This window comes from Centruroides vittatus, unplaced genomic scaffold (genome assembly GCF_030686945.1).
Source record: "Centruroides vittatus isolate TY-2023 unplaced genomic scaffold, ASM3068694v2 contig_880, whole genome shotgun sequence".
Classification (NCBI taxonomy): domain Eukaryota; kingdom Metazoa; phylum Arthropoda; class Arachnida; order Scorpiones; family Buthidae; genus Centruroides; species Centruroides vittatus.
Window position 1 is genome coordinate 2,382,003 of NW_027122572.1, and position 15,020 is coordinate 2,397,022.

At 32.6% G+C, this 15,020-nt stretch overlaps 1 protein-coding gene across 2 annotated transcripts in view; it reads right to left on the minus strand.

Annotated features, from left to right (window-relative positions):
* The window catches only part of LOC136983362 (vascular endothelial growth factor receptor 1-like), a 140,056-nt gene that overhangs the window by 106,538 nt on the left and 18,498 nt on the right, over positions 1 to 15,020 (minus strand). For both annotated transcript variants that reach the window (XM_067280079.1, XM_067280078.1), the window contains exons 2-3: positions 14,634 to 14,814; positions 2,066 to 2,196 (exon numbers count right to left, since the gene is read on the minus strand). In XM_067280079.1, the coding sequence (XP_067136180.1) occupies positions 2,066 to 2,196; positions 14,634 to 14,682 (180 nt within the window). In that variant the 5' untranslated portion in view covers positions 14,683 to 14,814. The remainder of the gene's footprint in view (positions 1 to 2,065; positions 2,197 to 14,633; positions 14,815 to 15,020) is intronic.

The following is a 15,020-nucleotide window of genomic DNA, read 5'->3' on the forward strand; positions in this document are numbered from 1 at the left end:
TTTTACACTAGAAAAAATATATACATGTGCAAAAAATATTGATAAAAATAGAAATACAGTTTTATTTCAAACTGAAAATTTTCACATCACAAAAGTATCCAGACAGAAAAAATAAATAATAATAAGAAAAAAATATTTTATATGTTTACAAACAAGTTAGGCCTCCTTTTGCCCTGATAACAACTAGATATTGATTCATTTAAATTTTTATTACAGTTTTGTCTATTAAATTCAAAACTTTGCTGATGATGCTTTTAAGATCAATTTTATTTGTTATTGATTTTGTTCTGATTGTTCATTCAATGTGATCTTATAAATGCTCAATTGAGTTGAGGTTGAGCGATTGTGGAGGCCAAGGAAGCACTTTTATACAGTGCACATCAAGAAATTGACTGATTTTTGAAGTATGCTTTGGATCACTGTAATGCTGGAAAACAATTGTTATGCCCTTGATATCTTAATCTTACTGTGACTTTAATTTTCCTATTGATTTCTGAACATTATTATTTAAAATCTATTTATACACATATTGATTCATTATTCCATCAACAAATTGCAAAATTCCAGTACTATTTGCAGACATACAACTACAAATAGCACTAAACCAGGGGTTCTCAAAGTGGGCGATACCGCCCCCCTGTGGGCGGTGAGTAAATTTAGGGGGGCGCTGGAGGCAGGGTACTGAACGGCAACCAAAGGCAAAAGTTGGGGTCACTGATGGATTAGGGGGCGTTGGGTATAACTTTATAGAACAAAGAGGGTGGTGGATCGGAAAAGTTTGAGAACCAATGCATTAAACCATCCCCACATTTCACTGTAAGGATCAGACTTTTCATTTTTAAAGATTCTCCAGCTTTTCTCTGTACTTTCAGGTAATCATTTGAACCAAACACATTGAATTTGGATCATATGACCTCAAAACTGATTTCCAAAATGTTATGGATTTTATACAAAACTCTTTTGCAAACTTTAACCTTTACTGCTGGTTTTTTCATAGCCATAAAATCTTTATAGCTACTTGCTTTTAAAGTTTTTCTGACAGTTTCTGCAGATGTATATACTCCACATTCAGCAGAATAATCAACATCAAGCTTAGGAGCAATTATTTGTTGATTTGTTCTTCATTTTCCTGGCAATGTCATGTTTCTGTCTTGAGGTAAATATTTCAGGATATCTAGTTTGAGCCTTATTAACTACATTATTTGTCATAAGGAATTTTATAATGGTAAAATTTGGAATGTAAAACTGTTCTGCAAGGTTTTGCACAGATTTCCCCTTTTGCTATTCTTTAATAATGAGTCCTTTAATAACAATGGTTAATTTGTTTGTTTTTATTGCTTCCAATGACAAAATAAAGTAACTCAAGTATGAAATAAATACTTTAACTCATTTGTTGTGACAAATTGTTTGTTTCTTCATAAAACTCCAGTTTACATTATGTTTTTGATATATAAGCAGAAGAATGGCTCAATATGAAATCAAACACATTCCTTAATTAATAAACATTTTGTCAGTGTAAATGCAATACCTACCATGTGCAAAATTTGTCATTTCTGGTTGTTGGTGTTTATATGTAGATTGTCCTAATATCTTTGTAATATCTATTGTTTTCTGTAAACTTACTCTGCCAAGTTTTCACGAAATTGGAACATGTTATGTGACAGGTAGCTTACCATAAGAAAACAGTGTTTGTTTGCTCCTGTAAAATTCACTTTTTGGTGCATAACAGGTATTGCATTTACACTGAACATTTGTTGTTTATCAGAATTAAGCAGTTTAATCTACATGAACATTTTAAATTCAATTTTAAAATGATAAAACTGATTCTTTTAAATTTGTTTCTTACTTTAATGTATGGTATGTTTATTTCAAAGACAGTGCTATGGTTTACACATTTTTATCAAAAAGGAAATATTTATTAATCATCAAATAAATTTAATATTTCTAATTAGTTTATCATTTTTTAATATTTACTGAAATAATTAACTTTATTAAAAAATCATTTTTAATTAAATAATAGAATCATTATTCTTTCTTTTAAAAGCAAAAAACAGATTTAACTTACAAGATATTTTGGAATATCCCAATCCGTATCATATTCTCCTCTACATTCAAGTATTAGAAGTGTATTTGGAGGTACATTTATATAAGGTTTTGCAACATTTAAACGAGGTGGAAGATAAGTTAAACATTTATCTGAAAAATTGCAATAAAAAATATAATTAACTTCTAGAAAGAAACTTTATTTTATTCAACAAACTAAAACTTAAGAATAAAAATAGTAAAAGCCTACAATTGTCAGTATACAGTTGCCTAATCTACTTCACAGCTATGTGAGGACCCGAACAGGGGTCGACAAAAAGGGGACGAAATTGGAAATTTCCATTTTTAATGGAAGTTTTTTTTTTCTGAATTTAAACAATGGAAAAGAAAGAATTCGAGAAACGCGCGACGAGAGAGGAACCAAGTTCTGTCGCGACGATGACCTCTCCCGCGCTCTCCGTCGGGTTTCGAATTGGCACCAGGTGACAATGAGAGACCAATGGAGAGGCGATTTGGGGGAGACAGATTATAAAATCGTCGTTTCAAGGACATTCGGGGTTCTTGGTCTTTGGTTTGGAATGCTCCGCTACTGGATTCTTGCTAAGGTTTAACAACGAAATCTGGGTCGACGCTTCGAATTTGTCTTCGACCTCTGCTCCCGACGAGTTGCGCCCAGGTACACCCCGCCGTCGAAAAGCATCACTTCAAGTTGTGCTGTGCGCCCCGGGGCCGACGCTCTCCACCTCACCTTCATCGGAAGTTTAAACGATCGACTGGACTATTGAACTGTTGCACGGACTGATCCACCCTCTGGATTGGCCTTACGCCGAATTTATAGAGTTGTTGTAAGCTCCATTTTTGTGTTTATTAAACGGTTTTAGATGGTAACCCGTCTCAGTGATGTCAGTCCTTTCCCACTAGACAGTCTGACCGCTCGACCGCCGTAACATTCTTTCTCTCCCATCGGCTAACCTTACAGCTATCACATTTACTTAACACTGATTCTATGTCAAAATTATTTAGCATATATCCTAAATGGTGTTTCTTTTTGTTGCAAGAAAAAATCCTTTCTTCCTACTTGAATTTTTTAAAATACAATATTTTATTTTCTCAAAAAAAAAAAAACCCAGAAAATCTCACAAAAAATATTGAGAACTTGGACTTCAAATTAAACAATTTAAACTAAATAATAAAACAAAGTGCTATCGTTTTCAATATTTGTTGGCAGCGATATCTGCCAACTTTCACACCTGGGAGCATCTCTTCCTACATGTTCTTAGCATCGAAAGAGACACTTTCCCGCGACCTTCTGACATGCTGTCCGGATTTTACCGCTGAAGGCCAGCCAAGTCAGTCGTCGCAAGTTCCTCAACCAAGCCAGTTGTTTCCTGTCCATCCATTACTCTACTTTCGGATACATCGTCTTTGCTCCATTAATTAATGGATATTTCAGCAATTTCTTCTGCGGATACGTCATCCCTCTCGCCTGCGGCCATATTTCCTACTGTTAACATCCAGAATAAGAACCATTTCCGGATACTTTTCTCTTACCGACCCAGCCGGCGAGCATCAGATTCCTAGAACTACTCTACAGGGTATTTATCAACTCACGATCTATAAATACCTTGTGAACTTTCTCTCTCTCACGTGCCTCTGATTTATCCACATCTACAGATTTTTTGTAATTATATACTATATTTGTTAATTAACAAATATAGTATATAATTACAAAAAATTTTATGCAAAAGTTATTTGTTATTGAAAAAATAAAAATCGTCATACCATTTATAAGCATTTTTAAGATCCGGACGGGTCGAGAAATCCCCAGGAATTTTTCGGGGGATGATCCGTTAGGATATGTCGGGCCCCGTCCCTTACCACCCGACCGCCCTGTTGTGGGCCTGGCCGAACCCACAATGGGCTTGCTAAAAAGAGGCCCTCTTACTGCCCACAGGGCGGAAAGAGTTAAAAAAAAAGTCTTTCCGTTTAATCGTGATCGTGTCACGGTAGATCTTAAGTTAAATAACCAATGAAACAATTCTGATTGATTTATTTTAATAAGATCAATGTTAATCATGAATTTGTTATTAATTTATAAAAATTCGCAAAATATTTTTATTACAATAAAATTAATTTTATTTTTGAAAAATTATTTAATTATACAGTAAGACCTCACTTAACGCTGATTCGATATAACGCGGTCTGCTCGAAGCCTTAAAAAACGCTCAAAGTTTACGTTGATTTAAATTATCGCGGCATTTCATTGATTCGTATATAATACGATTATTTACTAACACGAACCAATCAGAAAAAGGTGACAAAATGGTGTACTTTCTTTATATCTATGTATGATGCAATTCTGGAAAAAATATAACATCATGGATGCCATAGGCAATATCGGCTTCGCTTGGCAAAAATTAACTGATAAATGCACGAACGAAGTGTGGAAGAAGTTATGGCTGAAGGTATCCAAGAATTCTCAACGAGAAGAGCCTATCGCTGTATCGATTAGGTTGACCAAAGTCAACCTAATCGATACAGCAGGACTAGGAGATGTATACGAGCAGGATATTAAGGAGTTTACAGCAGGTTTCTGGTGAAGGCCTTACCAATGACGACATTCAAGAACTGGTAGAACAAGGAATTCATACAAAACTGGAAAATAGTGATTCGGAAAATGAAGAACCCAAAGAACTTGCTATAGATTTCCTTAGTAAAAGTTTGGTAACGATAACCGAAATCGGTGATCAAATTGTAGCGAAATCCAGATTTTGAAAGGAGTGCAAAAGCAAGATGAGGGGTTTTGGATGCGACCACCTGCTACCGATATTTGTTTAAGAAAAGAAAAAAATGCGACAATTGAAACTACATGACTTTATCGCAAAAAACAAGAATTTCAGAAAAGCCAGGACCTTCATCACTAAAAACGAACTTTACATTTCTGTGTGCATATGTTTGCGTGTTATTTAACACATATTATTATGCAAATTAATATAAAAATAACTTAAAATTAAAGTAAAATTTATGTTTGGAAATGTTTATTTTTGGTCGCGTGTTTCCCTTTCCCTATTTACTCTATGTTAAAATGACCTTGTTTAACGCTGATTCGATTAGCGCTTTTATCGTCTAGGAACGTATTCCCCCTTAAGCGGGGTCTTACTGTACATTAAATGAACAGGATTAAGAAATATGTAAAATTAAAGGCAAAGTTTGTTCACATCTTTCACTTTTTTTATATTTCAAATTATACCAGGATGTTGTTATAGAATCGTATCATCCTGATAGAACTATAGATATTTTAATAAACTTTTATTGCAGTTTTTTCCATTTAGGCACGCTAATAATACGCGGGATGCAATAAAAATTATTAAAAATTAATTGTTTTAAAGTTAAGTTATCGTTAAATAAAAATTATATATTTCTCAATTTTCCTCTCGAGAATATAGTATGCACACAAAATTTCTTCAGTAATACCTCTTTCTCATTTTTCCCAGTTGACTTGAAAACTCCCCATTTTGGAGAAATTCTCTAGTCTGGCAACCTTGTACAAACTTCAGTGACTAATGGTTTCACCTTTCTTTTTCCAAATAGTTTTAACTGTTTTTAAAAAGGTAAAATTATTTAGAAAATTTTGCCAGTTTTTTACTTTTAGAATTTACATTATACTGTTGTAATTATTCGTGACACTAAATAACAAAAATACATATTTTATGTTTGTTTTGTAACTATATTAAATAGCATTTCGTATTAATTTTTTATAATGAATTAAAGTCTGACACATGGTCGAGGCAGTTAAAGCGTCAGTCTAGCACTCTGAATGCTCAGGATCAAGTGTAGAACAGGAATTTTTCGGAAGAGAGATTTTTTGTTCCTTACATCCGGACGCCCCGTTATGAACCTGTCGAACCCATAATGGGCTTGAAGGCCCTCTCAGTGTCCACAGGATGGAAAGAATAAAAATAAAAGTAATGAGTTAAATTAAATATTCATAAATGTGCAATTACATAGACACGTGATGCAGTCGCACCCCAGTTCTCGATTGATATCTCAGACTTAGTGTCCGTTCTGCTCAATGTTGTTTCCGTTAATAGTTTCCCTGATACTGTAATTCTCCATTTGAATGATGTCTTATCTATAACACACTTTCAACAGATCATAGGCTATATTGTAACTCAGCGCCCTAGCCTCTTAAAAAATTGTTCTAAGCTATACGACCAGATTCCAGACCCCTCCCCGTTGTAAGTGGTCCACGGTAAGTAGTCACCGCTCTGCATGATTATCATTTATTAAAAGAAAGTTACTCGAATATAAAATAAAAAATAACATTTATTACAGGCATAGCCAAATTTTAGGCATTTATATAACCATGCTCATCTTGTTACACGGTGTTATTTAAAAATCTATAGATTGGCGTCAAAGCTTTACGGCGAAGCGTACAATAAGAAGTAAACCTGAAAAATAAAAAGTTAAGAATGCAATTTATACACAAATTCTTATTTGTGCATAAATCAGAAATCATTACAGAATATGACTTTTCGATATTAAATTTTCTAACTTTAATTTTTTTTTTTTTTTTTACATTTTCTTTTGCAATAAAATCTTAATTGGATGCATCCAATGTCAGGGATTTCTCTAAATTCAAACAAGATAGCAACTAAAAAATTCCAGCAAAGAGTTATGTAACTTTTCTGGCAAGCGTTAAAATTATGTGGTGTCATCTGTTATGAGAGTTTATTAAACAACTATTTTATATAAAAAAAAATTAAATACAGGAACATGGCCGGCGTTATTCACATTTAATAAATATAAAATAGAAATACGACTTCACAAAGTTGGGACCTTGTCTGTCTTTTACTTCCGCCGTTCACACCATCAGCAGTCCTTTAAAGTTCACAGTCTCTCGGAGACGACCTTTCTTTTGAGGCTACTGCCTCCGTAAAAGAATGTAAAACAGGTAAAAAGCGTCCTCTGGTGTTATCGCCACAGTTAATTTATCACATTTTAAGTAAAAAATAAATTAAATACAGAGGACGCTTTTTACCTGTTTTACATTCTTTTACGGAGGCAGTAGCCTCAAAAGAAAGGTCGTCTCCGAGAGACTGTGAACTTTAAAGGACTGCTGATGGTGTGAACGGCGGAAGTAAAAGACAAGACAAGGTCCCAACTTTGTGAAGTCGTATTTCTATTTTATAACTATTTTATATTATTAATTATTATTAAATGACAAAAAGTTTAATTTTGGGGTTGGGATTTAAGTTTGGAGGGTAAGCTTTATAAAAGAAAAGTGTAAATGCTAATAACGAGTAAAATCTTTATTAAGTCCGACTCCTCTCGATATATGACACACGACCCTTGTATCTCCCCACCCCATCGACCTTTAACTATAAAACTTTAATAGCATCAATTCCCCTAATGTATAAATTTCCTTGCAAAATTTTAGAAATTTTCAACAAAAGGCACAGGAGTTATTAAGCTTCAAAGTGGGTGAACAAAACCATATACCACACACACTAACATCCATACATATATTATTTAAAAAAGTAAAACTTTTGCATATGTCGACGTTTCAAGGTACTCGAGTCCAAAAATGTAAGAATCTTGGAGAGGTCATTTTTTTGACAGATCGTCATACTTTCCCTCTGTTGTATATAACAGCAGGAAAAGTAAAAGCAGGATGTGAGACACATACTATCTTTGTCTCACAAAAATGTAGCAATAAGAACGCTGTTGTTTTCTTCCTATCATTAGATTTTTATTTGATAAAAATAAAAACAAATTTAAAAAAAAAACTTCACTTTATGAGCCTCCCAATCAGCAAAGAAATCTACAATTTTTTCAATTTTAAGTGCTATTTCATTTCAATGACAAAGATTGTGAAAATGAATAAGTATTTTTGACTTATCATGGCTTTTGATGAGTTTTATTTTTCTAGAGCTTTTTATTCACAATTTTTGTGTGTAGATCTGCAGCGTAATGCTCGGTTATCTTTTATGGCTACAATTGCTCTCAGTTTATGCAAGTCCTGGTTGTCATCATTGTTATTTCAGAAGCTAGTAAATCGATGTAATAGCAAAATATGGTTTGAAAAATAACACATTATCTCGGCATTAACTCATTATACAATGCAGCAAACTAATAGTAGTTGACCGGATAGCCACTACAGCGTAACTTTAACTTGGCTTGACGTTCTAGGGTGTCCAAGATCAAATCCGGCCTATGGTTATTTGGATCATCGCGACTGTAACGGTCATAACAGTTGTGAAGATCACAGTCATGGATTTACCATAACTTTAAATGTGGTTGAAGCGGCGACCATATGGAATTCTGCGTTGTATTGTGGCGAGGGACTTTTTAATTAAACTCGTCGTGGTTTTGGCTAGGCTACAATGAAAGTGGCCAGGTGGTAGGAACTAGGCCCAAAATATACGGAACACTATTGGAAAGTGGTTCCTATGTTATAAACTTGAAGGAATCACGGAAAATCACACACGACCAGTGTTCAGTAACTTTATCCACTCGACCACTTGTAGGTAGAGTGGATAAAATCAATTTCGAATAACGTCAGCACAACTTGTCGCAACTATTTGCGATAACAAGTATGATTTCATTTTTCCTGCATTTTATTACCCAATTTCCTGGACATTTTGATGGAGAGACTTTATATTCTAAATTTATTTAATCAGAGAAAAATAAGCAAATAGAAACGCCAAAATGTTTAATAGTTCCCAAATGATGGTGGCAAGTTGCATTGATATATGGAGTGATCATAGCTCTGGATGGGATTAGGATGGCTCGGGTATCTATATCTTCCGGTCTATTATATTTCTTTCTTTTCTCATTATGCACTTGAAAATACAAAAATTAATTATTTAGACTTTATAATTTAAATTTTATTATAAAATTTTGGCCCGTACCTCTGCACAGATCCAGTCTCCAGGACTTCTCCTCCTACTTGTCAACCCTGCCCAAATGACGCATATTTTTATACATTAGTAATTTCGATCTATACTAAAACTGTGAATGAATTATTTTGGAGTTTCTTCTTTGTTTTTTACTGATTAAACAGATTTAGAAAGTTTTGACATTAAAATTTATAGGTGATTGCACAATAAAATACAGAAAAACAAAATCATATTTGTTGAACGATTGCCAAAAATTATAGCAATGGGAAAACCAATATACTTGAGAAACTTGTTTTCGTTTTATTGAATATTTTCAAGGCTTGGCTTATTTATTTTTAAACGTAATTTAATTATCAGGTAACCAAAAAAGTTCTGTCGTTTTTTGTTGAAAGAAAACAAACATAAAAATGTATAGGAAATAACACAATTTATTCATTAAAATAACCACTCTCACATTTAATTAATAACCTTTTCCACCGGGAAACAAGCTTATAAATTCCATTTTTATAAAAGTCACGATCTTTAGAGTTGAAAAACTTCTCTAACTCCGTTTCCATAGCCTCTCTATTTCTGAACTGTCAATTTCACAGATGATTATCTAGGCTTAAAAATAGGTGATAGTCAGAAAGGCTAATGTCAGGGGAATAAAAAAGGTGCAAAAGGAGGTTCCCATCCAAGGGTCTGAATTGTGTCAGAGGTCACACACGACTTGAGGCCTATAGCATTATCGTGTAGGAAAAGAATGCCTTTACGATTCACTAAAGCTGGCTGTTTTTTCAAAAGTGATTGGTGAACTCGACGGAGTTGGTCACTGTAGACGTTAGCAGTAATAGTCTGGCCAGATGGTATAAGTTCATAGTGAACAATTCCATTTGCAATCCACCATACGCACAATACTGGCAGGTATCAATTGATGAGCTATCCATTTGCTGAGCTTGTAAACTTTCCCAAGACTATGAAAATGTAAACGGACAGTTTCATCATCTACGGAGAACCTTTGTGCTAACACCTGACAAGTTTGAGCAGAATCTTCTTCGACTGCAGCCTGTAATTCATCATCATTAATGACATATGGCCGCCCTTCTCGTGGCACATCTTTAAGCGACTCATCACCGGAAGAAAATTTTCTAAACCACCTTTGGGTGGTGCGAGTGCTGACAGAACCTTGTCCGAAAGCCTGGCATATTTTTTGAGCCGTTTGCACAGCATTTGTTCCAAGTTTAAACTCATACAACATACAAGCATGAATTGTAGAGTTTTGAGTATTCATCTTCAGGTCAATTTTTATAATATTAAGAGATAACCTTTCCACTTCTCTTTATATAAGATGAGTCAGCATTAAATCTTGATTAACATATTGCTGGAATTTTAGTGCCATCTATTGTGTATTGCGTGTAACATTGTTTAAACTTTGTAGTTTCACAAAAAACGAAAGAACTTTTTTGGTTACCTGATATATCTAAATTCGATTATATCTAAATTAAGTCAATAAATACCACTTAATAAAAACATTTGCTAAATAATTTTGTGTTAGTAAATATTTTACTTACCGAATTAGTAAATTATCCTGCATTATGTATTGTGAACTTCAATGCATAATGCATTAGTATACTAATTATAAAAAAAGATAATTATGTAATTTACTGTATAAGTACTATAAATCTATGAAAACATGGCTTAGAAATTTGATGTGATTTTCTTAAGAAAATCACATCAAATAGGCGAGTTATAGTAAATTATAGTAAATTTCATAGGTTGTTAACTGCTTTTTCTGTTAGATATCTTTTAATTTTGATGATTTAAATAGCTCATGTTTACATGCTATTCGTTTATAGCTTACTAGCTGTCTATGATAAAGTAGAGTTGCAATTAATCTAGATCCGTTTAAGATTTTGCATTATCTTAAACTGATTGTAAAAGGATACTTTATCAACAATGTTAAGAGAAAGTAAAATAAAAATAGTGTAGAATTTAGTTTGTTTTATGAACCTGGCGACGATGAGCGATGCTGAAAAAATCTAGCAATGGGTTGCATAACTTCCTCTACTGTTATGAGATTTTCTTTAAAAAATAATTTTATTTATTTATTTATTATGATTAATATAATATGAAAGTTATGTGTGGTGCCATCTGTTATAAGATTTTGTTATAAAAATTTCTATATTTCTAATTTTTATAAAATAGCAACAGACTTAATTTTGAAGGTAATGATGAGTTTTATACCCCCCCCCCAAAAAAAACCAACTGTAAAAGCTAACGAGTAAAACTTCATTAAGTCCAACACCGCTCGAGATACGACATGTGATCACTCTCTGTCTATCCATCGCGACCTTTCATAATCAAAATTTAATAGTTTCGATGCCTTATACTCAAGCTACCATGCCAAATTTCGTTTCTTAATCTTCAGCCCATCCTGAGATATTAAACGAAATAGACTCCACATACAAACATACAGACACATACATCCATGGAATTTTTTTGTCTTTTTTTTTCTACGTTTTGGAGGTTCAAGGGTCTCAAAACATGGAGATTTGCAAAAACACTCGAAGGGTCAAATTTGACACGATTCCGATACTTTATTTTGTTATGTATACAAAACATCCGGAAAAGTAAAATACCACTAGAAATTGATAAAAGAACTTATTCTGGTGACTTATTAGAATACGAGTTTGATAGCTAAATAGCTGAGTCAGTTAAGACGTCAGCCGACCGCTCTAGAAGATCCGGGATCCATTCCCAGGTATTGTTCATGGTCAGTCTGTTCTGGATGTACCAGGTCACGTCCTTCACTACCCAGCTATCGCAAGGACGTAGCAGAACCCACGATGGTTTGATTAAAAAGCCTGTCTTTAGTGCCTTACAGAGCGAATTAAGTCAATACAAATTTTATCACTGCAGAAGTCGCAGATCTTATTCTCAGTTGACTCGAAGCCTGCGTATTCTGCGTGGGTCCAGTGGCGCACTCAAAATTTAATCTTGGAGGAGCCGAGTTGAAGGGATAAAAACATTTTTAATGCTGAATTTAATAAAATTCTCATCTTATGTGGCCACTAATTCATAAGTAATATAAAAATAGAAGACAATACACAATATAAATACAAAAAATCTAGCAACGAGAGTTGCGTAACTTTCCCGGCTGTTATGAGTTTTTATTTTAAAAAAAACTTTTACATTATTAAGCAAAAATAATAACAGATGGCGCCATATACAATTTTATCAGATTTTAGAGAGGTTGAGGCCAAAGTTTTAAACGCGAAAACGTGTACGTCGGATGTTCAGCCTGAACGTCCAACCTACACGTTTTCGCGTTTAAAACTTCAGCCTCAACCTCTCTATTGTTATAAAATTTTTAAAATATTTTTAATTAGTATAAAATGGAACAAACTTAATTTTGAGTGTAGGAGTAAGTTTTATAATTAAAAAAAAAGTGTAAATGTTAAAACGACTAAAATCTTCATAGTCCTATCCCTCTCGAGATACATGACCCCTCTCTATCTCTCCACTCTCTCAACCTTTCACCATCAAAATTTAATAGTATCAATGCCCTTCATATACAATCCAACATGCCAAAATTTCGTTTCTTAATCTTTACCCCATCCTGAGATATTAAACGAAATAGACGCTAACACACACATACATACATATCCACGGAATTTCTTTTTTTGACGTTTTTTTTTGACTTTTTTGGATTCAGGAGGTATGAAAACGTGGAGATTTGCAAAAACCTCTGAGGGTCAAACTTGACACGATTCCAATACTTTTCCTTGTTATGTAATAGCCGGGAAAGTAAAATAAATTTTAATTAGGAGAAGATTTTTGGAAAATTTTCTAATGTTATTTTTCTTTTTCCTTTGGAAGGTGCCAGGATCCTCTCGGTCCCCCTCTGGGTACGCCAATGCATGGGCCTAACCCGTATTATTGTCATGCATCTCACTTCATCGGATACAAATGTACTGAGCGTCGTGTTTAATATCATCATATTAGTCGCCATCACAAAGTTCTTCGGCTCAACATCTTCCTCTGCAGTTCCGATCAGTGGTAATCGGATTTGCCCCAAAATGCTATGTTGGAAAGTAGTTCGCACTGTTTCGGTTGTTGTTATGTTGTTTTGTTAATTTATGATTTCGTACAATGTGACAATTATTACTATTTATAAAAACGCTTGTACCTTATCTCACAATATATAATATACTTTTCTTATAGTAAAAGTTTACTAAACATAGAAAATTTGTTCCACCAGTCTTATGATTCTTTCATTATGTTTTAATTTTTTGCAATTGTTAAAGGTATCTCCCACCACAGATCAGTACAGATTAGGCGATGCACAAACTGCCAACTTTTTATCAATAGATATAGACTGATCGAAGTTACCCTAATGAATAAAAAATTTCCCCATTTTACCCTAATCGGGATTCCACTATAATTAAAACAACTGATTTTTTTTAAGAGGACGATAGTAGCTCGGAACTTTTTCATTCAGAGAGCATTAGAGGTCAACCGAAAGGAATTTAGAATTTTCAAAAATTCCAGTCCTTGACATAATTTTACAGTGTATCAGATTGCATCCTTGTTTGTAATAATCACAGATTATCACAAACAAGGATGCAATGGTAACAAATAATGCGATACATTTCAATTCTGTGTTAATTTTACTAGTCTTTCTAAAGGCTGTATCAACATTTTTTAAATTAAGAATTAAATTATTTTAATGGGCAAATATAAGACATAATTTAGCTATATCTCTAGAAATTTCATTCTTAAATCTGCGAATAACAATTAGATTTATAGAACAATTTACAAGCTTTGGCATTTACAAAATATATTTGATTGTCTAAATATAAATAATAATAAGAGTTTGTAAAATATATTTGATTGTCTAAATTTATATTTAGACAATCAAATATATTTTACAAACTCTTGCTTCCTCATAACATAATTTAAAAATTCGAGTTTTCTCAGCAGACTATCAAATCTGACAGGTGTTCGACCTTGATATTGCAATAGGAAAGAGTTTTTGCAAATTTAATTACCGGATATTGAAAAAATATACTTACATCTATTTATAAAATAACTTTTCTTAAGAATATTACCTTTAAATTATCTTGAATAATCATTAGTATTAAAAAACTTGATCGAAAATTAGATACGAATACATACAATCTATTCATTCTTGTTACAAAAATCTATAAAATATTATGGATAAAAAACTTACTGAGAAATAGAAGCTACTTTATAAATATTCCATAATTAATTCACTTTTATTTTTTAATTTGTTTTGTACAAATAAGCAATATGTATAAAAAATAGGAAAAATATAGAGGTAAAAACTTTAATCTATTCATATTTCTAAATAGGATATTTACGTAAGTAACAATTTATTGTAGATTCTACAGTTGATTAGAAAACCTTGGAAACAAGAACTAAAATTTCTCGTAATCATTAAAAAATAAAAAAATAAGCTTAACCAATTTTATCGTCTTATATAATAAGAATAGAAACGTTCTAACTTGAAATAACTTAAGAGGAAAATGAATCAGAAACAATAGTCATAAATAAATTAAATTATATAAACGTCATTAATGAATCGAATAAGTAATTATAAACATTACGAAGAAGTAGATATCACTTAAATTTCTAAATAATTGGCTTATTTAATTAAATAACGTAAAAATTTAAGAAAATACTTACCGAAAATATGTATAAACGAGAAAAAAGTAAACAGTAAGCAACGTTTCATTTTTACAAGTGACAAGATAATTCTGTTATCTGACAGAAAGGAAGAATGTTTGTTTGCAAAACGCTTCGACCTATCACATCCTAAGTCACCTTTCCACTCAAATACCTTTCTAGGAACTATAAACCAGTCTTCCTGCTAAGAGAAAAATACTTTATGTAGAATTTAAATTATTTACCAATTTTAATTTCATTCGCGTGAATGCAAAAATTATAAAAATTATTTAGATCCTTCGTTTATCTTATTTATTTACAATTATATTAATTTATAAGTCGTCTAATTAGCATTTTAAAATGCTTTATTTTAGATTCTAATAATGTTATCTGTAAGTAAATAAAATA